A 27,919-nucleotide genomic window follows, 5' to 3' on the forward strand; every position below is an offset into this window, starting at 1 on the left:
TGAACAAGCTCACAATGAGTTGCACTGCGATGTATCGCTATTTTTTTATTTTTTAAACATTTTGGAATATTCTTTACATTTTGCCTATAATGCCTATAATGGCATGCTCAAATTAGGAACTCCAGGTTTAAAGTTGTTAAATGAATAACATATATATATTTTTTCATTCGTCTTTCAGGTCTGGCAGTGTCAAGAACCACTGGGATGAAATCTACTACTTTGTGGAGAACCTAGCGATGAAGTTCAAGAGGTAAGAGATCCTTCACGACAACATTTGAACAAACATGTTCAAAACCGTCTCTCTAAATCCTTGGACTATTCTTTAAACCTCCCATTGTGGGGAATGTTTTTTCTGAAGGTAAATACCCACAGTAAGTCTCTGGTCCTATAACTTCCATGGAGCCCTGGGGTGATCTTAAAGAGAAACCCAGGCCTGACGCACATCACTCACTCTGGTCAAAAAAACAGCATCCTCTGTCCCTGGAGCCACAGCTAGCCATATGCTAACTCGCTCAGTGTAACAGACTTAATGCTCTGTGCCGCATGTGACCGGCTCTACTGTAAACAGTTGGAGGCTGCTTGCGTCTCTCTTTGGAGGAAATAGAAGCAAAGTCAAAATATTCATATTTGGCTGGTCTTCAGTGACATTGGATTTTAAGAAAACAATATGAGGCTTTAGTCCATTTCACCTGTAAATGATGAATGATTTGCACAAACAAGTCCTTTAAAAAATATCTATGTAGCTTCCAAGACAAATTCTACAAGCACCAAATCTAGGAGTTTGAGGTCACACAATCTCAATTGCTAACAGCCTGGCAAGGTCCCACCCTGATCTTAACTACACCACTCCATAGCTAGGTTTAAGTAAGTAAATAGGTATAAGTCGGAGTGGCTTATTGTCGGTATCGGCCGAGTTGTTAGGTGGAAGCATTTGACAACTGTGTGAGCCAACGTATTGGGAGACAATCTCTAAGCTAATGTGTAAACGCAACCACTTTAACATTATAAACCCTCTGTAACGTACTGTAACAGAATGATGATTTATCTAAAAACATGTATTTCTCCTACTGGGAATTGAACCAAGTACCATTTGCTATTCTTCACATTACGATTACCAGAACACCAAACAAACCAACAATGAATTATGGGTATTTTAGTGCCGGTTCACATCAATCAAACCTGTTTTTGCCAGAGTGCTCTGTCAGTCTGGTGCAGCTTGTTTATGGCGAGAAAGATGATGAATTCACACATTAAAATCAAATGGAGCCATTACAACTAAAAATCTAATCAACTACTGACAGCAATGACAGACATATTATCCAGGAAACATTTTGCTAGCTATATTCATGTACAACAGATGGCATGGATTTTGAAGTGATGTGATGTGGGTGGTATTGTTTTGTTTATAAAGCCACGACAGCACCTGCATCTTCATGACACAAAGTCCATGTGGAGAAACCGGCCTCGGCGGCCTGCAACATTCTGCCTTTAAAGTCCCTGTTTCCATCCAAACAAGTGTGAGCTTCAAACAGCACAGATCAACATAAACATACCCTGCTCCGCAAACAATGTGACACATTCTCAACTTCACAGAGAGAGAGAGAGAGAGAGAGAGAGAGCGCTTGCATGCATTTTTATGTGTGATCATGCATTCGCGTGTGTGTGTGTGTGTGTGTGTGTGTGTGTGTGTGTGTGTGTGTGTGTGTGTGTGTGTGTGTGTGTGTGTGGTGTGTGTGTGTGTGTGTGTGTGTGTGTGTGTGTGTGTGTGTGTGTGTGTGCGTGCGTGCGTGCGTGCGTGCGTGCGTGCGTGCGTGCGTGCGTGCGTGCGTGCGTGCGTGCGTGCGTGCGGGTTAAAGCATGAATTTGTGTGCTTGCATGTTTTCAAAAATACATTTGTGTGTGTGTGACTGTGTGTGTGACTGTGTGTGTGTGTGTGTGTGTGTGTGTGTGTGTGTGTGTGTGTGTGTGTGTGTGCATGCACTACGCAGCATGTGCAGCATTAATCCTGTATCTTTGAAGTGAATGCGTTTAATTATTTGCCTGTATCCAAATCATTTCTCATTTTCACCAGAAAACAAACTTTTTTTTTGGGTCCACATCTAAAGCATGACAGTTATATATCAAGTGGTTTATAGTCACTGTCAAGCTGGCTGGGGACAACATGGCTGCCAAAACTCAAACCTCAAGTCACCACAAATCATCGCATATCTGTGACTCACTGTCTTGCTGGATTTATTTATGGACTGTGTACAAAACAACCCAAACAAAATATGTAAAGAAAAGTAGAGCAGGTTTAGAATGACAATTCCAATAAAATAACAATTCCTATAATTGAAAAATGTAACTCTTGCCCTCAACCCACTTAACGTAAACTGAACCTGAGTTGGCTTTGAACTTGGAACATTTTCTTCAGTCTACACCAAATCCCTTTGCCTAAAAATAGCTGATCCGCAAGCCTACAACGCGTCGCTTTGCGACACGTTGTAGGCTTGAAGATTTGTTATTTTTTGTTAATGTTCCCACGAGAATGTTGACGCTGCGGCTCAACTGGTTAACAGATTTCTGGCATTGTCTGGAATTTAAAAAACGAGTCAATTCAAGCCCTTTCCTTGTAAAGCAGTTATCACTGGTATGTGAGTGCTAAAAGCCAGGTGTTTTTGTTATTGTGGATTTCACTCCAACTGTACAGTCAAATCTGCTTCATTTTTACACATGGCGTTAAAGCTGCAATACGTAACTTTTATGTCCTACCCAGGAAAGACCAAATACTGAAGCAGTCCTGCTTGTTCAGGGAATATACTGTACTCATGAGCTTCTGGCAGTACTGCAGTAGCCTACTTGTCCACAAGTGTAGTGGAGTAAAAGTACAATATTTGCCCCTGAGATGTAGTGGAGTAGAAGTAAAAGTACAGACAATGGGAAATACTCCAGTAAGTAAAAGTACCTCAAAATTGTACTTAAGTACAGTACTTGAGTAAATGTACTTAGTTACTTTACACCACTGCACAATATCGATATTGAGGTGTTTGATTTTGTGATATTTGATTTTGTCCATACTGCCCAGACCTACTGTAAATAAACTGGATGGTTGACCAGTCTGGTATAACGTGTTCTTGTTGTTTATTTATTTGCTTGTTTGTTTGTTTCAGCCCCATGTTGAGGATGTCCTTCATCACGTTCTCCTCCAGAGCATCCGTCATCATGAAACTGACAGAGAACAGGTAAACACATCACAGATGCTGTCACAAATGCGGATATGGCAGAAACAACAGTCAGAGCACAAACCTATCTAGGCCATTGGTTCTTCGGGGTCCGGGGACCCCCAGGGGTCCTTGAGGGGGTTCCAGGGGGTCCCCAGCAAGATGTGTTATTATAGCGTCCAGGGCCGTGTTAATGTCAAAATGCGCACTAGGCAACGGACAGTTTTCGGGCCGCGCATGCGTGCGACCCATGCGCGCGCGCGAAATTTTGCGGTTATTTCGCGGATTGTGGCCGTTTTTGGGCGTTTCTTTGTTACTTTATTTCGGTTTTAGGGTTAGGGTTAGGGTTAGGTTAGGCTTATGTTATTTAATTTAAAAAAAAAAAAAAAAAAACTTTTTAATTTTTTTTTTTTTTTTTTTGGGGGGCATTTTTCGGCCCCCCCCCCCCCGACAAGACATAGGCATGTGCCTACATTGCCTGTGCATAAACACGGCCCTGATAGCGTCACAATAATTTGAACCACTTTAACCTTTTATACTTTGGCTATTTTTGAACATTTTTTAAATTTTGCGCAAACTTTTGAATATATATATTTTTTTTAAGTAAACATTTGTAACTCAAATCTTTGCTTCTGGGGGTCCCTGGAACAAAATATTTGAGATGGGGGTCCGCTGCCAAATATATATCATTTTGGGGGTCCTTGACATGAAAAAGTTCAAGAAACACTGATCTAGGCAAACCCAAAAATAAAGGCCCCCCCAACACAGTCAAATCCTGAATGTTAAAATTAACCACATGAACCCTAGCTTCCCTATTCTGGCTCAAATATTTGACAAAAATAGCAGATATACTGTACAAGCAGATCACAACACATTTTAGGCAAAGACATTTGGTGTAGAGAGAAAATAAGGTGGTCTTGCATAAAACCCTGGACAGAGTATTCAGTATAGGGTTTAAGTGCATGGTCAACACAAAGAGTCCATTTGGTTAGATCTGTAAGGACCTCAAGTTTGAGTCTGACAAATTACCCAGAATTCCACACAGACGCTAACGAAACAGCCCGTCAGCGTTGACATTGAGCTGGCGTCCCTGTTGCGGGTTTTGTCAAGCTCGTTCCGCTGACAACGTGCAAGTTTGACAAATGCCTTAGCGCCCATGACAGTCACATCTATAACCAGAAAACCCACTTCCCCTGGATCTGGAGAACCGAACCGCACAGAACTATAGTGGGCAACATTTTAAAAAATGCATGTTCTCGTGCTGGGCCTGTCCCTGTAACCAATAGGCTCTATGCACAGCAGCCATATTGGGAATGAATTGGGCCCCTTCCGTACTTCCTTCACAGGTGTTACCAATGATACTAATGAAGGCTCTGTTCCATTCTGGTCAAACAGAGTCAGGGTGCTGATGTTGTGCATGTTGGCTCACTGGACACACACTAGTGGGTCTCAAAGTGTAGTCCAGGGACCCTCATGGTTCCTTGAGAGGGTATAACTCTGAGAGTGTACAAATGGAACCAAATGGACCCGGGAGGGTCCATTTGGTTCCATTTGTACACTCTCAGAGTTATGGGGGTCCTTGAAATTAAAAAGTCTGAGAACCACTGTGCTACACTAAATGGAACAGAGCCTTCATTAGTGTCATTAGTAACACCTGTGAAGGAAGCAAGGAAGGGGCCCAATTTCTGTCCAATATGGCTGCTGTGCATAGAGCCTATCGTAGTAGCAACACAATCTGTGTGAAAAGTCTGAAATAAATTCATACAGTAGTATTCTATAACTGACATCTTGGTGGCAAACAGTGGCGGCAATGTACAGATTATAGATTTTTGGGATATTCTACTGTTTAGACTGACTGGTTTACCTATGTTCCTAGATTACAATTTCTATGCTATTTGATGTATTACCTCATGTTGTCCTTGTTTACTGTTAATCGCTCTGGATTAAGAGCGTCTGCTAAATGCATAAATTGTAACCAAGTAACAGGTGATTATCATTAAAAGATCATCATAGCCAGTGGGCATTACTGTTGACAGGGGCCTTATGCCATATCGTATGATAAAACAGCATGAGAATTCTATGAATTACGCTTCATGCGTGTCACTTGTCTTTTGGTCTATAAAGTACATTAATACCGTAGATCCTGTTCTAACGACCATGTGGAAGATGAAATGAGCATGTCATCCACCATAACATCATAGACCTGAATGGCTTGTCATTTTTTCTTCAGCACATGGAAACTGTCCACAAAGAACACCTGTGTAGGCAGCGCTTCTCAAGGCATATGTCTGAGGAATAATGTTTGGGAAAAGTGCCATCTGTTGCAGGATATATTGGACACATTCTCATGTGTGAAACAAATCAACAGAGACACATAATATGCTACTCATCCTCACTATGCATCTTGGAGAGCCTTTAGGAAATCTGTACATCGAGTCACCTGTTGGCCTGGGATCCAGCCTGATTCACTATGTTCGGCTGATTTGTTTTTCTCACTTCGCTTATCAGTCTGGCCAGCCTCCTATTTGTCTCGTATTTAGCCTCGTTCACTGCCTTACTCATCTGCGAAAAGAAGAGCCTGGTCACGACCTAAAGCAGACAGTGTCTGTAGGGGCAGGACTTCCGTCGTAAGTGTTTCCCCCGGAAACTGTCTTTTTCGACCAATCACAACACTTGTTTTATTCATGGAGAATGTTAACAGATTTGTAAAGCATCAACGTCATTTCCTTGGGCGGTACTTCCGCCAAATCCCGGTACTTCCGTTTAGGCACTCGGTCGGCCATGTCTTGCCCAGTGTGACTCGTATTTCAATTACGTAGGCAGGTCAGGAAGTGACTTGTATTTTACATTGGACAACACTGCCCCCCCCCCCCCCAAAGACCAATCAGAAGCCGCAAGTCGTTTTCACTCGTGCTATGCATAGAGATAGGAGGCTTTCCAGTCTGTGTATCGAGTGAGAAAAAGAAATTCGCCTAGCGAAGCAGTCTGGACCCCAGGCTAGTCACCTGTAGCCTTATGCCTTATTCATACTTCGTCGTCGACGTTCAAAATCACAGTCACAGTCAGGATTACATAATCTGCCACTCAGTGAGATGCATAGGAAGAGATGTTTGTGCATCTCTGTCTGCGCCCCCAGAGGTTTTCATTATTCAGTCATTGTATTGGTTCTTTCAACACGTTGCCTACTGTATATTTCCCATCAACACTTTTCCTACTGTGTTTCCTTTGTACAGGGTGGATATCAGGAAAGGGTTGAACGCTTTGAAAAGAGAGATCCCAGGAGGAGACACTTTCATGAACCTGGGACTGGAGAGGGTAGGTCTTCATCTCTGTTCATCAATGATAGCTTCTGTTTAGACTTCATTATTTAAGGACCACATTTATACAGTGTACACTGTAAAATCCTCAGTGTTAATTTAACTCCAGAGAGTGCACAAATGGACCCTTATGGGTTGTCAACTCATTCTGCGATAAATTAACGCCAGGGATTTACGGTGTACTGTATGTTTTGTTTGCATGTTTATTTATTTGCAATTCATTTACTGTATGTAAATAAATTCAAATATTCAAATAAACCACTGTAATTCATAAGCCTCTAACTCAACATTTTCTTGTCTTTTGAAGGCAAACGAGCAGATACATCGCGAGAACTTTGGTAAGAAGTCGTGAAACTATGAAACTATTTTGTCAGTCAGACTTTTATCTGTGGTCGAGTTGAACTATGTTGAGGTTCTCTCTCTCTCTCTGTGGCGTGTGCATGTGTGTGCGTGTGCGTGTGCGTGTGCGTGTGTGTGTGTGTGTGTGTCTGCGTGTCTCAGGCACGGCCAGTGTAATCATTGCACTGACAGACGGGGAGTTGCAGGATCACCAGCTCATCACAGCACAGCAGGAGGTGAGGAACACTGAGCCACACTCGGGTCAAGTTCACGTCAAGTTTATTACCATGGACATTCGGGCCATTTTATTACATGATTCACAGAAAGAAAATATTGGGTTTGAACCCGACTGGGGCCTTTTTGTGTGGACTTTGCAAGGTCTCCCCACAATCATGTGGGTTTCCTCTCACACCAAAAGGCATGCATATCAGGGACATACTCCCGTCAGTAGCTACCCTTGAGCCAGGCACTCTACATAATAAGTTACCATTACAATTTAGGCATTTAGCCACGCTCATTTCCTGAGCAACCTACAAGTGTTTATTGAACTTTTGTCAATAAACAAGGTAAATTAATCATCAATCACATACTAACAATCACACAATACAGTGCAGAGAGAATCGTGTAGGGCTTCAAAGAGACAAAGGATACCAGGCAAACAAAGAACCTAGCATCTGTCTAAACAACATGCTATCTAAATACAATTATGTACATTTCAAACTAGAGGATACCAGGTAAACAAATAACCTATAGCATGTGTCTACACAACATGCTATCACATTTACATTTCACTTGACTGAATAAAACAACATACAAATGCAAAATGCACCAAAAAGGACAATTCACTTTGTGGCGTTCATGTGTGGTTTTGTCCTTCCTCAAACAGGCAGAGAGAGCCAGGTCACTAGGAGCTATTGTCTACTGTGTTGGAGTGAAGGACTTCAACGAGACTCAGGTAACGTTGACTCGTCGGTGTTGTTTATGATGTGTTTCACTGAAGACTCACTATGCACTTGAATACATACTAGACAGAGGCTCTATACCTGCTACACATTATGTCGCTTTTCCAATGCATGGTACCGGATCAACTCTACTCGACTCCACTCAATTGTTTCCCACTGCAATGTACGATGTCCAACCCTTTGTATTGAAGAGTGATAAACAATGCTCAAGTTCAAACTAATATAATGCTAACGCTGTCTGGAAATTATCTCTATTTCACCTGTTTCTGATATCACTTTAGGCAAGAAACAGTCCATGCAGTGTCTCAATATTGATTCATTTCACATTTACAACGGCTAGTTTAAAGCAGGGGTAGGCAACCTTAGGCACGGGTGCCAACATTGGCACAGGGGAAGGTTATCACTGGCACACTAGCATAAGTGTGAGAGAGAGGATTTTTGGTTTACATTTTTTGAGCGGTGCAACCGCTCCGATAAGAGGGTGTAGGACCCATCCGTGGTGAAAGTTTTTCTTTACGTCGTGAAAATGTGTCTTTCGCTGTGACGCAATGCTGTGGAAAACACGCCCATAGGCTAAGCTCTGCAGGACGTGCTGTGATTGGCTAGTGAGACACATGATGAAATTAAATTCAAACTTCGCAGACGCGCTGTGATTGGCTAGCGAGACGCATGATGAAATTAATAATAATGTAAGAAATGTAAGCACGTCACTTCGCTGTGATTGGCTACTTGCTGTGATTGGCTACCGAGATGCATGATGAAATTAATAACTCATAAATATCACCGCTCACTTCACACTGGGTGTGATTTTTGGGGCGGTGTAACCGCCCCCTATAAGTGAGTTTTGGACACTGACCAATCCTGCACCGTGATTGGCCAATAGTCTACAACGCAGTCTACACCCCTAACCCTTCCACAGTCAATGCAAATCGATACTTTTGCAAAGTCAGCCAATCACATTACAGCTAGTGTCATCACCACTAGCTGTAATGTGATTGGCTGACTTGCAAATTCAGGACTGTGATTGGCTAGCCAAACACATGACACATGTGCAGCCCTATGAATAGCAGTATGGACTTAAAAAAAAGGCATTCATCCTTTTTTTTAAGTGAGTCATGTTGTGATGACCACACACCGCCCACTTCACACTGGGTGTGATTTTTATTATATATATATATATATATATATATATATATATATATATATATATATATATATATATATATATATATATATATTAAATATGGTCTGGTCAATAAAATTAAGTCCCATCCTGCAAATAATTCTACATTCTCTCTGACTCATCAGTAGTCTGCAGTGTTTTAGTGTCACCTTTTGGCATCACCAAAAAAGTAACAATACTGTAAGTAATCCTTGCAGAGCCATGTGGCCCATAGGACAGGGGCCTATCTGTTTCTGTAGCATGAGGCAGCTTGATGAGTACATCCCCTGAACATGACGCTAGTATGTCTCAGGGACTTACCCCCGAATCCAACCCCCGATGCTGAGTGCCAAACAGGGAGACATTGGGTCCCAGTTTCATAGTCTTTGGTATGACCCGGCGGCCGGCCAGGGGCTCGAACTCCAACTTCCACAATGTCAGGGCGGACTCCCTAACCACAAGGCCACTGAGCTGGTTAACACATTACTGTACCATGTTCTTTCATATGATGGAAAACCAAATAAGGCGGGTAGAGGCAAGTCGCCTTGTATTTTGGTAGCATGCAGTGGAATATATTGGTAGCATGCAGTGGAAAAAGCCCCATTATAGGCAAGCATATACTAGTGATTGGCACTGAGTTACATCTAATCCACAGAAACACTGAGTATAATTGAAATACTACACATACACAAGACTCTGGAGAGAGACCCCAATACCGAATGTCTTTTTGACCACAACTACACAGCATGTAATGGATATCCGGTGACCCGGCACTGTTTTGCTAACCCATAATTCAAACGTTCTTGGAAAACAAATCCAGAAAACTCCGTTAACCCAAAGTTACCCCAAGGGTTTTCTGTGGCTGCCCTTTTTTTCGTGCCAGACTGGACAGGAGAAATAGCCGTAATTTGAGTAATAGGCCTAACATCCTTTGCAGAAAACTTGTATCTCCATATTTCGACTTTTTACGTTTCGTCGTCAATGAATGCCCTCTTACGTCATACTGCAGTGTCCAGTGGTGTAAAGTAACTAAGTACTTTTACTCAAGTACTGTACTTAAGTACACTTTTAACGTATGTTTTACTTTACTTGACTATTTCCAGTTTTCAGTACTTTTACTTCTACTCCGCTACATCTCAGAGGCAAATATAGTACTTTTACTCCACTACAATTAATTGACAGCTTTAGTTATCTAGTTACTTTTCAGATATAAATTAGGATATTATGAAACATACATTAACCACTTCAGCCATATTTTGTACATTGGCTAGTTGAAAATAGCAGATCTACAAGCTCACAACGCGTCGCATCGAACAGTAGTTAGTACTTTTACTTTTGGTACTTAAAGTATATTTTGATGCCAATACTTTTGTACTTTTACTCAAGTAACATTTTGAACACAGGCCTTTTACTCGTCACAGAGTATTTCTACATTGCAGTATTGATACTTTTACTTCACACAAAAGTCGCAAAATAGCTGATCTACAAGCTCACAACGTAGATCAGCAATTTTTTACAGGAGGGGCGAGATCCAAATGTGGCAGTGGCGTGCGCCGCGCCGGCCGCCGCGTCCGCCACGACCGCCACGGCGGGTGGTGGCCGTCGTGGCGGCCGCCACAACCGCCGTCACGACCGCCACGGCGGGTGGCGGCCGTCGTGGCGGCCGCCACAACCGCCGTGGCAACCGCCGCGTCCGCCAGATCCTCCGCCATAACCGCCGCCTCCGCCGCGTCCGCCAGATCTTCCGCCATAACCGCCGCCTCCGCCGCCGCCGCCGCGTCCGCCAGATTTTCCGCCAAAACCGCCGCGTCCGCCAGATCTTCCGCCATAACCGCCGCCTCCGCCGCCGGCGCCGCGTCCGCCAGATCTTCCGCCATAACCGCCGCCTCCGCCGTGCCCGCCAGATCCTCCCCCGCCCTTCTGGCACGAGTGCCAAGCAAGCCTCTGCCAGCCTCCGCAGACAGAGCAAGAAGTTTTTTCCGTGCGTAATTACGCACGTGTTCTGCTCTCCCCCCCCCCCTCTACACCGATAACTCTTTGCCCAAAATAGCCGATCTCCAAGCTCACACTCCGCGCATATAGTCAATAAGATGGTTATTATTATTCATATTATAATATTAGAATGACAAACAGTGCATATAGTCAATAATATGGTTATTATTATTCATATTATTATTAGAATGACAAACAGTGAATGTCTGACGGACAGAAAGCCTTCTCGAATGATGCCCCGTGAAAATAGCCGATCTCCAAGCTCACAACGCCTCACGCTGCAAGGCGGTCTGTCTGTCTGTCTGTCTGTCTGTCTGTCTGTCTGTCTGTCTGTAAGTCTGTCTATCTATCTATCTATCTATCTATCTATCTATCTATCTATCTATCTATCTATCTATCTATCTATCTATCTATCTACAGTGTCGGCCCTATGGGGGGGCATTGGGGGGCAATGCCCCCCGCAGGTTAGACTTTGTGCACCCCCAGTTCAGATTGGCCAGATTTTTTAATTTTTTTAATTTTTTTTAAGCAGCGCAGCGCAGCGCAGTATAGCCTGCCTTTTTTTTCTCCCGCTGTGGAGTCTGTGCCTGTGGAGATGCAATGCGACATTACATTAAAGACATTATAATGCTATAATTGTATTTGTTGTTGGTGCATATAGGGGCAAGGTAAATTAACTGAATTAACCGAAATAGAGTTACAAAGCACCCCAAAAATAAAATATCCATCCAATAACCGAAAAAAATCGCGCGAAGCGTGTGCGTGAGGGACAGACAGGTGCCCCCCCTAGAATAATTAATGCCCCCCTGCTTATTACTGTCTGCAGCCGGCACTGCCCGTGATAACTCTTTTCCCAAAATAGCCTATCTCCAAGCTCACACTCCGCGCATATAGTCAATAAGATGGTTATTATTATTCATATTATTATTAGAATGACAAACTGATGCCCCGTTGAAATTATATCAAAACAAATTCATAGTGAGTGTGCTCCAACGGCCTGGTTCGGTCGGTCTGTCTGTCTGTCTGTCTGTCTGTCTGTCTGTCTGTCTGTCTGTCTGTCTGTCTGTCTGTCTGTCTGTCTGTCTGTCTGTCTGTCTGTCTGTCTGTCTGTCTGTCTGTCTGTCTGTCTGTCTGTCTGTCTGTCTGTCTGTCTGTCTGTCTGTCTGTGTGTGTGTGTGTGTGTGTGTGTGTGTGTGTGTGTGTGTGTGTGTGTGTGTGTGTGTGTGTGTGTGTGTGTGTGTGTGTGTGTGTGTGTGTATGTGTGTGTGTGTGTGTGTGCACACATACAGACAGACATCTTTCCTCTACAAATGAGACTAACAAGTCAGTCGAATCCCATGCTATGAGCTTGTAGATCTGCTGTTTTTGAAAGCATCTCTCTGTCTTGCGCGTAATTACGCACGTAACTCTGTCTGTCTGTCTGTCTGTCTGTCTGTGGGTAAGTCTATCTATCTATCTATCTATCTATCTATCTATCTATCTATCTATCTATCTATCTATCTATCTATCGAGTTCATGTCGGAATTAAATGATCATATTATTATCTACAGAGCAAGCAGTTTTATCCGTGCGTTAATTACGCACGTATTCTGCCCCCCCCCTCTACACCGATAACTCTTTGCCCAAAATAGCCGATCTCCAAGCTCACACTCCGCGCATATAGTCAATAAGATGGTTATTATTATTCATATTATTATTAGAATGACAAACAGTGAATGTCTGACGGACAGAAAGCCTTCTCGAATGATGCCCCGTGAAAATAGCCGATCTCCAAGCTCACAACGCCTCACGCTGCAAGGCGGTCTGTCTGTCTGTCTGTCTGTCTGTCTGTAAGTCTATCTATCTATCTATCTAACTGCCGTGATAACTCTTTTCCCAAAATAGCCGATCTCCAAGCTCACACTCCGCGCATATAGTCAATAAGATGGTTATTATTATTCATATTATTATTAGAATGACAAACTGATGCCCCGTTGAAATTATATCAAAACGAATTCATAGTGAGTGTGCTCCAACGGCCTGGTTCGGTCTGTCTGTCTGTCTGTCTGTCTGTCTGTCTGTCTGTCTCTGTGTGTGTGTGTGTGTGTGTGTGTGTGTGTGTGTGTGTGTGTGTGTGTGTGTGTGTGTGTGTGTGTGTGTGTGTGTGTGTGTGTGTGTGTGTGTGTGTGTGTGTGTGTGTGTGTGTGTGCGCGCGCGCACAGACAGACATCTTTCCTCTACAAATGAGACTAACAAGTCAGTCGAATCCCATGCTATGAGCTTGTAGATCTGCTGTTTTTGAAAGCATCTCTCTCGCTTGCGCGTAATTACGCACGTAACATTGTCTGTCTGTCTGTCTGTCTGTCTGTCTGTCTGTCTGTCTGTCTGTCTATCAATCAATCGTCTGTCACAAGGCTTTTCAGCCCAAGGACCCCCTAGCTGCCGCTCACTCATCAGTGGGCTGATTGGCAACAGTATTAAAGCAATGCACCTCCAAACACAGTTAGCTGTCTGTCTGTCTCCACACTGGTCTATTATCAGTCCAGGCTGGCCTATTGGGCCCGCCTTTGTTCTCATCGCGCATTAGCGCAGGTATGTCTCTCCATCTTGCTGTTTATGCAATTGTCTTATGCTGCGTAGTGCATGGTCTTGAACTTGACCATGGCGCTAGGGTTGCCACCCGTCCCTTAAAATACGGAATCGTCCCGTAATTGGAAACTAAAAGACGCGTCCCGTATTGAACTGATACGGGACGCACTTTGTCCCGTATTTTAAGGTCGGGGAATCAATTTGATTTTTATTTGAATGACAGGGCGATTTATGAGCTGTCCTGTCTCTCTGCTGTCTTACTGGGAGACTGGGAGCGCAGTAAGTCAGTGTTGCCAAGTATAGTGAGAGAAATGAGCCAGGCGACCTACAAAAACAAGGCAAAAACAAGGCAAAAGATTGTCCACAAGTTGCAGGAAATAAGCAGACCTGGCAACGCTGGCTATAATGCCATTGTCTGGGAGTGTGATCAGCAGCTCATTGGCTCATTACTCAAAACACGACCAATGACAATAGCGCTTTCACGTTGCTAAGATACGAGGCGCAGCGGAGCTGTGCCTTGTAGACACCGTCAGTGGAGATCTTTGGAGAAGTTTACAAAACATACTGTAAACTTTTTAAAGTAGCCTATGTTGGCGTATGTTTTCTGTGGTCCATGGTGGACTGGCTGACATCAGACAAACAGCATGCCTCAGGAGAACAACATACCAAAAATATAAGAATCCAAAGGACCCAAGCACAAGTGTCACAGACAGTATATATATAATAATATATATGATTATTCCCTGCCTCCCACACGCACGGCATGCGCGCGTCTATAATTAATTAAATGTAAAAAATGTGCACGCGCGTGTGGCCCACAAAAATATTTAATGTGACATTTTTTTTTACTGATGTCTGATCACCTGAGCTCAACCACTTCCAAGCTTAGATGCATTTTCAATGCAACAAACTCGGCCAGGCCCACTCAGGCCCAGTTTCACAGTAACACTGAGTAGCCTACACTTACAATATGCTTTGTACTGATTTTCTACTGTTTCTAATGTTAATCACCCTGTAACTCAACCACTTCGGAGCTGCTTTTAGCCTTGGATGCATTTAAAAAATACATATATATTACCATAGAAGTGCAATGATTGTTATAAAAAATTGATGGTTAGGCTTATCAGATATAATAGCAGTGTTAACAGCGAGCCTTCCTGTATCTATTACAGAATTAACTTGGCATTGAAGACACAAACTGTATTGACAAAACTGTGTTTTGCTGTGCTATGACGCGCAATTTGAATGCTAATGAAGTACTCAATTCAGTGACCTATTCAATGAAGTGAATGGCAGGTCGTTGAAATGTGTGAATTCCTTCGCCAGTAGCCATTAATTATCACCTCAAGAACAATAGCCACGCACATGATAAGCCATCACCTCAGAGTTAGACTAGTCAGATGGTCAGACCACACTTTTGCTGTTTGTATTGCTGCGCCCCCCAGCCCAGCCAGCAGCCACTCCTGGGTGCAGCGTATCAGATGCTTATCAACGTATCAGATACGCTGTTTTGAACAGTTTTTGAAGGTATATGGTGGCAACGGAAAAAAATCTCAAGGTATACGCCGTACACAGCATCTGACGGTAGAACACACCACTGCCTAGCTGCTAGATTGATATTTAGATCTTAGTTGTGTCTCTACAGAGAGAGAGAGCGCACTAGGGTAGAGCGAGCATGTGTCTGTACAGAGAGAGAGAGCGCACTAGGGGTAGAGCGAGCATGTGTCTGTACAGAGAGAGAGAGCGCACTGGGATAGAGCGAGCATGTGTCTCTACACAGAGAGAGAGCGCACTAGGGTAGAGCGAGCATGTGTCTGTACAGAGAGAGAGAGCGCACTAGGGTAGAGCGAGCATGTGTCTGTACAGAGAGAGAGAGCGCACTGGGATAGAGCGAGCATGTGTCTCTACACAGAGAGAGAGCGCACTAGGGTAGAGCGAGCATGTGTCTGTACAGAGAGAGAGAGAAAGCTATTTGGGTAAAGTGACTAAATTAACGTGAATTTAATGTATCCCCTAGCTGCTAGATTGAGATCTTAGTTGGTTCAGAGAAACGTAGCACATTTATCAGTACTGATTAATAATTATAATATTATAGATAATAATATGATCATTTAATTCCGACATGAACTCGATAGATAGATAGATAGATAGATAGATAGATAGATAGATAGATAGATAGATAGATAGATAGATAGATAGATAGATAGATAGACTTACCCACAGACAGACAGACAGACAGACAGACAGACAGACAGACAGACAGACAGACAGACAGACAGACAGACCGACCGAACCAGGCCGTTGGAGCACACTCACTATGAATTCGTTTTGATATCATTTCAACGGGGCATCAGTTTGTCATTCTAATAATAATATGAATAATAATAACCATCTTATGACTATATGCGCGGAGTGTGAGCTTGGAGATCGGCTATTTTGGGAAAAGAGTTATCACGGGCAGTGCCGGCTGCAGACAGTAATAAGCAGGGGGGCATTAATTATTCTAGGGGGGGCACCTGTCTGTCCCTCGAGCACGCGCGCGCAGCGCGCTGCGCGATTTTTTTTGGTTATTGGATGGATATTTTATTTTTGGGGTGCTTTGTAACTCTATTTCGGTTAATTCAGTTAATTTACCTTGCCCCTATGCACCAACAACAAATACAATTATAGCATTATAATGTCTTTAATGTAATGTCGGCATTGCATCTCCACAGGCACAGACTCCACAGCGGGAGAAAAAAAAGGCAGGCTATACTGCGCTGCGCTGCGCTGCTTAATTTTTTTTTTTTAAATTAAAAAATCTGGCCAATCTGAACTGGGGGTGCACAAAGTCTAACCTGCGGGGGGCATTGCCCCCCAATGCCCCCCCATAGGGCCGACACTGTAGATAGATAGATAGATAGATAGATAGATAGATAGATAGACTTACAGACAGACAGACAGACAGACAGACAGACAGACAGACAGACCGCCTTGCAGCGTGAGGCGTTGTGAGCTTGGAGATCGGCTATTTTCACAGGGCATCATTCGAGAAGGCTTTCTGTCCGTCAGACATTCACTGTTTGTCATTCTAATAATAATATGAATAATAATAACCATCTTATTGACTATATGCACTGTTTGTCATTCTAATAATAATATGAATAATAATAACCATCTTATTGACTATATGCGCGGAGTGTGAGCTTGGAGATCGGCTATTTTGGGCAAAGAGTTATCGGTGTAGAGGGGGGGGGGGGGGGAGCAGAACACGTGCGTAATTACGCACGGAAAAAACTTCTTGCTCTGTCTGCGGAGGCTGGCAGAGGCTTGCTTGGCACTCGTGCCAGAAGGGCGGGGGAGGATCTGGCGGGCACGGCGGAGGCGGCGGTTATGGCGGAAGATCTGGCGGACGCGGCGCCGGCGGCGGAGGCGGCGGTTATGGCGGAAGATCTGGCGGACGCGGCGCCGGCGGCGGAGGCGGCGGTTATGGCGGAAGCTCTGGCGGACGCGGCGGTTATGGCGGAGGATCTGGCGGACGCGGCGCCGGCGGCGGAGGAGGCGGTTATGGCGGAAGATCTGGCGGACGCGGTGGTTATGGCGGAGGATCTGGCGGACGCGGCGGTTGCCACGGTGGTTGTGGCGGCCGCCACCCGCCGTGGCGGTCGTGGCGGACGTGGCCGCCGCCGCGGCGCACGCCACCGCCACATTTGGATCTCGCTGTCTCTCATTTTTTAAGTGAACGTGACGGTTAAGTCTGTGGGTTTTATAAACATTAATAACAGACTAAATAATAGCTACATTCGATCCATTGGAACACGGGCTCTTTCCTGAAAAGGAAGGTTTTGGACATGCAAGGTTTCTGCCCCGACAGGGACGATATGCAAACAATTACCTTGTACACTGTAGCTGACGAGGGCAAAGCAGGATGTTTCAGGTTCCACGCCAAGACCTGATTCTCTGGGTGACCTGAGGCACACACACACACACACAGCAAACATGGAGATGTTCTGTCAGTGCTTTCATGGTCTGTTAACCCATTCAATCCAGGAACGCATATTGTGTCATTTTAGATTTTTAGCTACTGTATAACCATTATTTCATATTTTGGGCTATTAAAAAATAGCAGATATACTTGTTGTAGATCTGCTTTTTTTTTTTTTTGCAAATCCTTGAATATTTGTTCCAGGGACCCTCACCAGAAGCAAAGATTTGAGTTAAAATATATATATATATATATTCAAAGATTTGCACACATTTTCACGATTTCATTTTCAAAAATAGCAGATCTACAAGCTCATATTTTTGAATAGCCAAAGAAATCTTAAAATGACACAGATGCGTTCCCGGATGCGAATGGTTCAAGGTTGATTGCAAATTGACCTATTAGTTGATTAGTCCGTCTCCAGGGTTGGATTTAATCAGTGGTGGACAGGACCCAAGTACATTTACTTGAGTATACTGCACTCAAGTATATCGCTGTTGTTGCCGGGCAGAAACCTCCAATCTCCATATGCAAACTTTTTTGTGTTTTTTTCGTAAATCAACGCCCTACTCGAAAAGTAGTTTTGAAGTACTCCAGTTCTTCAACCCAAGTACAAATTTGAGCAACTTTCACTTGTATTGTAGTTGAGTAACATTTGACCGGGAGTATCGATATATACTCTGACTCGAGTACGGTGGTCCAGCGCTGCCTGTGGTACACACCAGACATGGAGATGTTCTTTCATTGGTTCATGGCCTTTTAGCTTGATTGGAAATTGACCTACAGTAGGCTATTAGTTGATTGTCTCTCTCCAGGGTTAGACAGGGGAATCCCATGATTATTGTCCTCCCCTCTCTTGTCATTCATTTCCATGGCCAGTGGGGATATGTTTTATCCCTGCCTTTGTGGTCAGACTGAATAGGCTCTATGCACAGCAGCCATATTGGAAAGAAATTGGGCCCCTTCCTTACTTCCTTCAAAGGTGTTACCAATGATACTAACCAGTAAGACTCCCTAATCGGGAGATAAGCGACCGTAGGTCACATGTATACAGAAGAGGGCTGTAACGGCGATTGGTTCCTAGTTGTGTGGGCAATGGATAGTTTTGTTTGGTGGTCTAAATGTGGGGTTAGCTGTGACATGGTGGCGTTTATGTGGGCAGAAAACGTGTAATGTGTAGCTGTTGCAAATGGGTAACAGAGTGAGCTGCAGTGGCAGGGGGTCCTCCACTGGGGGCGCCACCACTTTTGCATCCGTTCTGGAGCACCAGGAGTGGGTGGTCCCCGGGAATGCCCCATGAGCAGCCCCGTTGGGGTGGTCATTTGGTAATTTGTCCACATGTGCTCATTTTTTACACTTGGGGGTCCCCGAGGCAGCTAGGGGTCCCTGGAGCTCCGGGGGTCCTTGGAGGGTGTAGTTTGGCAGGTAAGGAGTGTGTGTGCAAAATGTGGCATGGATCGGGGCAATGGGTGCGGAGATATGAGCAGGGCAAAAGTGTGACGTGTGTGACGGAGTGACGGAGTGACGGACGGACACCTGGAGCAGCTTTCTGTAGTAAGTGCGACCTACGGTCGCAATGAAGGCTCTGTTCCATTCTGGTCAGGGTGCTGATATTGTGCATGTTGGCTCACTAGAAACACTCCATTTTGGTTCCCAAATGACCCCTTATGGTGGGTGTGAAAATAAGACAACCACTATGCCACACTAAATGGAACAGAGCCTTAATTAGTATTATTGGTAACACCTTTGAAGGAAGTAAGGAAGGGGCCCAATTCATTCCCAATATGGCTGCTGTGCATAGAGCCTATTAAATACATGCCTTTCCTTTTGGCAAATGTTGATAATGTTTGATATTAATAAAATAAAATGTATGTAAGCCACATTAACCTGGCGTCCCTATTTGTCCAAAAAAAAATGTTATTCTAAAATAGCAAAATCAGCATATCTACAAGCTCACAGCGCATTGTGATGTGACACATTGTGAGCTTGTAAATCTGTGATTTTTACTATTTGTCATATGTTTTTGTATACTCTATATAATCTCTCTCCGTCTCTCCCTCTTCCCCCAAATATCTTTCCTCCACTATAGCTGGCCACCATCGCAGACACCATCGAGCACGTATTCCCCGTGCTGGGAGGTTTCCATTCTCTCCAGGGCGTCATCGACTCGGTAAATAAACTGCTGGACCGTGGCAGGAAACAGACCTAGCATTCTAGAGCAGAGGTTCTCTTCATAACTTTTTCATTTCAAGGACCCCCAGTTTGCTCTGCGTTAGGCCACGGCCCCGGTAACTCCTGAGAGTGTACAAATGGAACCATTCGGTTTGTACACCTCCTTTAAATACTTGTTATTGCTCTACCCATTCTGTAAAACCCTTACATGCATTCATCCTTCCTATATCTTGTATTAGAAAGGATTCCATTCATCTTCCATTCATCATGCATAGATACCTCGCTTATGCATCTGCTATTGTATGCATTTTTATTGTAACATTATAAAACACGAGACCTGTCGTATCCCAAACAACCAGACCTATATCAGACCGTTTCTTGCACAGTCCTGAAGGCAGAGAAGTGAACAAAAAACAGATCTTTGAAAACAATTCCCTCTTGGGAAGCCGAAGCAGAGGCAACAGCTGAAGTTTAAAACAAAAGATAGAGTGCAACAACAGCTACATCTGTGCTGTATTTCACAGAGCCCTTATATTCAATGCACTGTAAGGTATAGGGAGATTGCTGATTTATGACCTGCTGTCCACACTTTCCTAGAAGTTGTCAAAGTCGAACAGAAAACGCAGAGAATAATGTTTTCTCTGCAGCGGACAGAACACACATTCAGAGTGCGGACAGCACAGGCCATTGATTTGCATGCCATATGGAAAAGTACGGTTTTGTATCGAGTGGAGTGGGAATACAAAAGCAATAGAATGGTGCACTATAGATCAAGTTTGCTGTGTCACTATAAGGAAGACATTTCAACGTAAGAAAAACCCTAGACTGTTGATGCTTCTGACATGCTGGTTGATGGACGGTCGGTTCATTCACAGTATGTCCCATTAGAATTCGTAAGAGTCCATATTTTGTTTGGAGGACTTTGTCAGATGAGTTCTACATGAGTGCTGCTCCCATGATACTGCATGACTTCATCCATATCTTTTCCCATCTTCTCTGCAGATCATCAAAAAGTCCTGCATCGAGATTTTGGCGGCCGAGCCCGGCAGTGTGTGTGCAGGAGGTGGGTAACACACTCGCACACAAGCACGTGCACACACACACACGCACACACGCACACACAGTGCTAACAACGCAATACTATATAAAAAATGTAAACATATTTTTTTTTAAACTGTGCTTCTCAATTATTTGATGAATCAAATAATCAAAGTAATCCATAGAATAATCGCTAATAAAGTGGAATGGCAGCTCCCAAAGCTTTGTGAGTGTTGTGAGCTTGTAGATCGGCACATTTTCGGTGCGCATCAATGCCGCGTGCACAGCTAAACGTATAAATCATGCATAACTCCAAACCTAACCCGGAATGCCTTAACCCCAACCTGAATATTTTCCTACTTGTAAGTATAACTCTGAAACATTTTTTTATTAATCATAAAACAATCATTGCTCCTGTGAGGACCAGGAAAATTGTCCTCATGTCTATTTCTCACATTCTACTATGCTTGCCTGGACATTCGGCCCGCACAAGTAGCCTATAGTAAAAGTACACAGACACACGCACACATGCACACGCACACGGATGGACCCATCTGCACCGTTCGGATCAATAGACTCCCATAATTCCGAGAGTGCTGTGCTCATTTCATTACCGGGTTATCCCCCTCACAGTACCTCTCCCAATATAACGACAATCCCAGACAGGAAGACAACCTTATATGGGCGACTGGATCAGTTAATGGAAAACCCATGGGGATTGGTGGATACTGTGGTGGGGATAATGGGCCTCTAAATGGTCTCTTTAAATTGAATGGCTCGGCAAATGGAAAGGACCAATTTGGAGGATTATTTTGGTATCGCGTTGGGAACACACACACACACACACACACACACACACACACACACACACACACACACACACACACACACACACACACACACACACACAGAGAGAGAGAGAGACTGTCAGGGGGGAAGATGAATGGAGACGATCTGTGATTAATGATGAGAGTTAATTAAAGTGGAAGTGAGGTGACACATTCTTGATAATGCACTTAATACACGTCAGACCACAGTGTGTTTGTTTGGTAACCTTTTTATACAAGGTGCATTTGCTGTATATACTTATACATATGATGAACGTAGCCATTTACAGGGGCATGTATCCCTAGTATGTTTTCCAGTTCAGGTTCAAAACTACAGCAGGGTAAAAACATGACAGGCTGCATAAGATTGACCTTGTAGTACACTGTGATGTAAGCAACACAGCTGCAGCTAATGATATTAGTAATGAGTGGGGTCGATGTAGGTGTGTCAGTGTGCACTGACAATGCTGTTGACTAAATCAGCCTAGGACTAGGTTGTCATGCCCCTTTAAATGTACATTTTTATCCCACGATTTTGTAACCCATTTCTTCACCCAGTGCCAATTGTCGTAGTAAGTAATCCTGGGCGCTACACTCCCTCTGCCAGCCTAGGGAGAGCCTAGAGCCGAGCTCATGCCTCCTTCAATGCATTAGAGCTAGCAAGCCGCTTCTTATCACCTGACGGGGGAGTTTCCCTGGTTAGACGTAGCGCGTGGAAGGAACACGTTATTCCAACCAGTTCCTTTCCCCTCCATCAGGCGCCCTGGCTGGCCAGGGGGAGGCAGTATAGTGACCAGGATTACTGCATGTTTTTGTGAGGGTACCTATACTAGGAGACACGGGGAGAACATGCAAACTCCACACAGAGAGGCCCTTTCACCAACCCCACCTAGGGTATGGGCGCTGATGACGCGGAGGAGAGTCATGCCCCTTTAAGCCCTACTTTATTCTAGCAAAGCCAGGGTTAATGAGGTTAAAATAGCACCTAAAATCACACCACATTCATTCTGCTCATCACACCTACGGAGCTGCTAAAGTATAAGCAGTAAAACACGCTGTCTTATTCATTAGTGGCACTGGTTGCACGTAGCATCTGTGAAGTGTCTACACACACTCACACAATGTAATGTGTTTGTGTTCCAGAGTCGTTCCAGGTGGTGGTGAGAGGAAACGGATTTCTCCACGCCAGGAACATCGACCAGGTTCTCTGCAGCTTCAAAGTGAACGACACCATCACCATCAGTGAGTACGACTTACATTTAAACTGTGGAATGCAATGACACTTGACCATACTAGAATATACCGTACAATAGTGGTGTACGGGTCGGGTCGGGCATACTGCCGTTTGTTAGATTTTTTAATAGTAAGGATAGGATAATTCCTTTTAACAGGTCATTCATGAAAGTCCTTGCGGTCTTGTTTCCAATGAGAACCTGTGAGCAATTAGGGGTTAAGAGTCTTGCTCAGGGACAAATTTCATTTCATCGACACATATGCTGACCTGGCCTGGAATCGAACCTGGGGCAACCAGGGCCTCTGGCTCCCTAGGCGGGTTCACTAACCATTCAGCTACTGTATGCCCGCCCAGTCAGTTTAAAGAACAGTATTGTAGAAAATCTCTCACCAACAACCAGTTAAAACAAGAGTTCAGAATAGGAAAAAGAAGCAAGATACTGCTGTTATGAATTTACTTTGTTGGCAAAGCTGTTTGCCTGGTAAACCCTGCCTCCGGAAATCTCATTTCCATTTGATTCCAGGAGTGAGTCTGGCATGATCGCCCATTCTGCAATATTGGCTGTGGGCTGTAGTTGGGCGGGAGTAATACCGTTGACTGACAACCCCTTCAGCCAATGATCGTTGTTCCCCTTCAGCCAATTGCAGTGCATTTTTACCACCACCAGACTATGTGACGCAGCGGGACTTTTGAGATGGCCATGCCCAAAATAGGTTGCCTTATTCGGATACATGCGTGTCACTGCCCGCCCCTGCCGGTTCTCTGAATTTTTATTTTCAAATAGGCTCTGTCATGATTAATTGACCACATATATGAAGTTAAGCAGCTAAATTCAATCCAAACGATATCTTATAAGTAAATTCCGTGCCTCAAAAAAGAAGTTTGAGAACGTTTTAAAACCGAAAATAAAAAGTAGAAACTGCCTACAGAAACAATGGCTACCGTTCGTGTTTGGTCGGCTGCACTCAGGCTGCACTCGGGTCCATTCGGGCTCACTCGAACTCGCCACCTGATTGGCCAACTTTTGCTGTCAATCACAGAACGATGCGCGACGACGCTGATAGGCTCGGTTTTTTGGTAATGCGCTAGAAACGCCCATACAAGCCTTCATGCCAGACTCACTCCTGGAATCAAATGGAAATGAGATTTCCGGAGGGAGGGTTTACCAGGCTACAAAGCTGTATCAGAAAATAGAGTTGGAATAGGAATCAAAAAAGTACATTGATACACAGGTTAATAAAAATGGAATAGTAAGTGTTTAAATGGTGTGTTAGGATAATGTCTGTATCTCAAAGTGTTTTCTTCTCTCTCTCTCTCTCTCTCTCTCTCTCTCTCTCTCTCTCTCTCTCTCTCTCTCTCTCTCTCTCTCTCTCTCTCTCTCTCTCTCTCTCTCTCTCTCTCTCTCTCTCTCTCTCTCTCTCTCTCTCTCTCTCTCTCTCTCTCTCTCTCTCTCTCTCTCTCTCACAGATGAAAAGCCTGCCGGTATAGAAGACACATTCTTACTGTGTCCAGCTCCTGTCATCGACGAAATAGGAAAGTAAGTACATATCTCCTTGGTATTTGTACTCTTTGAGCACAGCACAATCCACAGGGTTCATTTGACCATCTCCCACAGTCCCATTTTTACACTCTGACCTTGAGGATAATGCACGGTATATGGATACTGTAGTGTTTGGACTCCAGCCTAACCACGCTATAGAGAAGTGGTCCTCAAACTTGAACATTTCAAGGACCCCCATAACTCTCAGAGTTATACAGACCTGTAAGGGTCCATTTGAAACCGCCTCAAGGAACACTGAGGGTCCTTGGGCCATACTTTGAGAACCACGGCTACAGAGGGACACAAGGGTATAAACTAAAATACACTATAATGGTTGTGGAGGGAGTTTTACTTAACGAGGAGAAGACTTTTAATTGGTTCTCAGATGACCCTCAGGGGGCTCTCTGTCTTTATGAGGATAAGTGTTGTGCTTTCTATGTGAAGAGCTGTTTGTGTGTCTTGGAGAACATTCTCTGGCCTCAGATACATTGACGCATGCACGCACCCGCACGCACACGCACACACACACACGCGCGCGCACACACACACACACACACACACACACACACACACACACACACACACACGTTTGTATTCCTATACTTACTATACTTTGTATTACTATAACATTTTTGTACTTTTTTTTATCCTTAAGCCTAAAGCCGAAAATAGCCGATCTACAAGCGCACATCGCGTCACGGTTCGAGTGTTGTGAGCTTGGAGATCAACAAGTTTCAGTGCACAATGCCAGCTCTAACCTCTGCTCCAAATGCCTAACACTAACCTGAATCTTGGGAATCTTGCACACACGCACGCGCGCGCGCACACACACACACGCACACGCACACGCACACGCACACACACACAGCAAAGAGAGGCCTGCCATACATTAGCTGGTTTTATGAGCCATATCCAAGTCCACATTCCTCTGCTGTAGATCTCATATATACTGTACAGTACAGTAACGTGGCTCAGAAGAATGGCTTAGAGAGGAAGCTTATAAGGTGATGTGAAAACCCTTCCAACACATGGCACTGATATATATGACCCATGGCTGCCTGGCCGCCACACTAGTCAGCCCTCAATGCATCCAGCACCAGTACCAGTGGCTCTCTCCATTTCAATACCAAGGCAATATGAGTGATGTGGTTTTAAACAAGAGTGTTTCATTTTGATCCAAGCAGCACCACCTCCCAGTGCTAGATGGCATTTAACCAACGTTTTAATGTCATATGTACTGTATTCATAACAGCTTAGAGCACTCCAGCTGCGCTCTGCGGTTCTAATTGGGAACCGGTTTAGACTTGAGAGACAATACAATACAGCAGTTTACAATGCACACTAAAAGCACAATGCATACTCCATCCAACGTCGGAGTTCGGACAGGCTTTCTTAACAATATAGTATAGTTCCGAGAGTCAGCAGTGGTGTAAAGTAACAAAGCACATGCTACTGTACTTAAGTACAATTTTGAGGTATTTTTTACTTTACTGGAGTGTTTCCAATTTTCAGTACTTTTACTTCTACTCCACATCTCAGAGGCAAATATTGTACTTTTACTCCACTACAATTATTTGAAAAAAATAGCCGATCTACAAGCTCACAACGCATCGCATCGAGACGCGCTGTGAGCTTGTAGATCTGCTATTTTCAAACATTTTAGTACTTTGGTATTTTAAGTACATTTTGATACCAATACTTTTGTTCTTCTACTCAAGTACATTTTGAATTCCGGACTTTTGCTGGATGGATACTTTTACTTAAGTCAAAGATTTGAGAACTTTTTCCACCACTGAACATCAGGAGGTGCACGGGTTTCGAGAAAAAGTCCTGAGACCGCCCATCAGACGTTAAAATGACGCCAATTTGTAGTTATATCAGTTATATCACCTCCCTTTCCGAAGAAAAGCTCAGATTTGGGAAGGAGTATGGGCCGCACTTTATACACCCATGGTACCTTAATTACGGGGACATTCATGCTGATTTTGAACATAAATCCCATTGTTCTGATGTGAGGAGACCACATATACATAAGTGTGTAGAGTGCGCCTGACATGCATTGTTTCCGAACACCATTTCATGTAAACATGGTTAAAAGTGGTCTACAAAATCGGGATAAGGTCTCAATTGGGTCAGCAAAACATCATTAAGATGGTTAACAACACCTGATATAATTAACTATAATTATTACACAGCTTGGTTGAATGCTTGATTCGGATCAATCACTGAATTCAGCTGTGTGTTATTTCTGGATAATGACCGCTGAGCTCAATAACAGAACGCTGTCTAATCAAAGTCTCAGAGCACCTGCTGCACTGCTTGATTGTGTGCCGCATTAAACATGACAGCCAATCAAACATCAAACATCACGCATCAAACATGACATGCCATGTAAACAAACACACAATGTCATTTACAGATAAACATAGCTCTCAAGAATGTTTTTGAAAACATCTGAAGCGAGAAATAGACAATGCAGTAACTGAAAATGTATTATATTATACTTCCTGTTGTTTTCCGAGGCGACGCGTTGCACTGGGGACTGCCCATAAGTCCGACATCCCATTACTTCGACTACGTGGCTTCCGCGTGCGGTTAGGGTTAGGGTTAGGGTTAGGTATAGGGTTAGTAACAGTCGGAATAATGCGCCGTCGGAACAATGACACGGCACCGTAGCACTGGACGGACAGCCGCACCTGGCATTAATGAATGGAATACTTACTGCCGTAAGCAATGAAATACTCTGTTTTGTTGTTACTTTTGGGTAAATGTATTAATTTATGCATTAAGTAGCTGTGGAATAAGCGGGATTACAGCGGGATTAAATCCCTCCATCTCCTACCGGCTCTCCGTCAATTATCCCTTGCTTAACAACTTTACAAGAGATTAACAGAAACATGACTATTGTGTAAAATAAGTCAATCTGGGTCATTACTGTACACTAATGCTATCCATGTGAATGCTTCAATCAATGTATTACCATCATTTTATTATTCGCAGTAATTAGGTTATTAGTGTGCCTCTTAGCTTTCCTACTGTCTGTCTCTCCTACACTGTCTTCCTCTCAGCTTTCCTGCTGTCTGTCTCTACTACACAGTCTTCCTCTCAGCTTTCCTGCTGTCTGTCTCTACTACACAGTCTTCCTCTCAGCTTTCCTACCGTCTGTCTCTCATACACTGTCTCCCTCTTAGCTTTCCTACTGTCTGTCTCTCTTACACCATCTCCCTCTCAGCTTTCCTGCTGTCTGTCTCTCCTCCACCGTCTCCCTCTCATTTTTCCTACTGTCTGTCTCTCCTACACAGTCTTCCTCTCAAGCTTTCCTGCTGTCTGTCTCTCCTACACTGTCTCCCTCTCAGCTTTCCTGCTGTCTGTCTCTCCTACACCGTCGTCCTCTTACCATTTCTACTGTCTGTCTCTCCTACACTGTCTTCCTCTCAGCTTTCCTGCTGTCTGTCTCTCCTACACGGTCGTCCTCTCAGCTTTCCTGCTGTTTGTCTCTCCTACACAGTCTTCCTCTCAGCTTTCCTACCGTCTGTCTCTCCTACACTGTCTCCCTCTTAGCTTTCCTACTGTCTGTCTCTCTTACACCATCTCCCTCTCAGCT

General features: G+C 44.0%; 1 protein-coding gene across 1 annotated transcript in view; it reads left to right on the forward strand.

Annotated features, from left to right (window-relative positions):
• Window positions 1-27,919, forward strand: part of antxr1c (ANTXR cell adhesion molecule 1c) — a 93,807-nt gene that overhangs the window by 31,395 nt on the left and 34,493 nt on the right. The window contains exons 2-11 of the mRNA XM_084079488.1: window positions 179-250; window positions 3,150-3,221; window positions 6,434-6,515; window positions 6,825-6,855; window positions 7,019-7,092; window positions 7,743-7,811; window positions 19,594-19,674; window positions 20,679-20,739; window positions 22,685-22,783; window positions 24,243-24,312. Coding sequence (XP_083935614.1) covers window positions 179-250; window positions 3,150-3,221; window positions 6,434-6,515; window positions 6,825-6,855; window positions 7,019-7,092; window positions 7,743-7,811; window positions 19,594-19,674; window positions 20,679-20,739; window positions 22,685-22,783; window positions 24,243-24,312 — 711 coding nt within the window. The remainder of the gene's footprint in view (window positions 1-178; window positions 251-3,149; window positions 3,222-6,433; window positions 6,516-6,824; window positions 6,856-7,018; window positions 7,093-7,742; window positions 7,812-19,593; window positions 19,675-20,678; window positions 20,740-22,684; window positions 22,784-24,242; window positions 24,313-27,919) is intronic.

Source organism: Gymnoscopelus microlampas (genome assembly GCF_963454915.1).
Source record: "Gymnoscopelus microlampas genome assembly, chromosome: 14".
Taxonomy (NCBI): domain Eukaryota; kingdom Metazoa; phylum Chordata; class Actinopteri; order Myctophiformes; family Myctophidae; genus Gymnoscopelus; species Gymnoscopelus microlampas.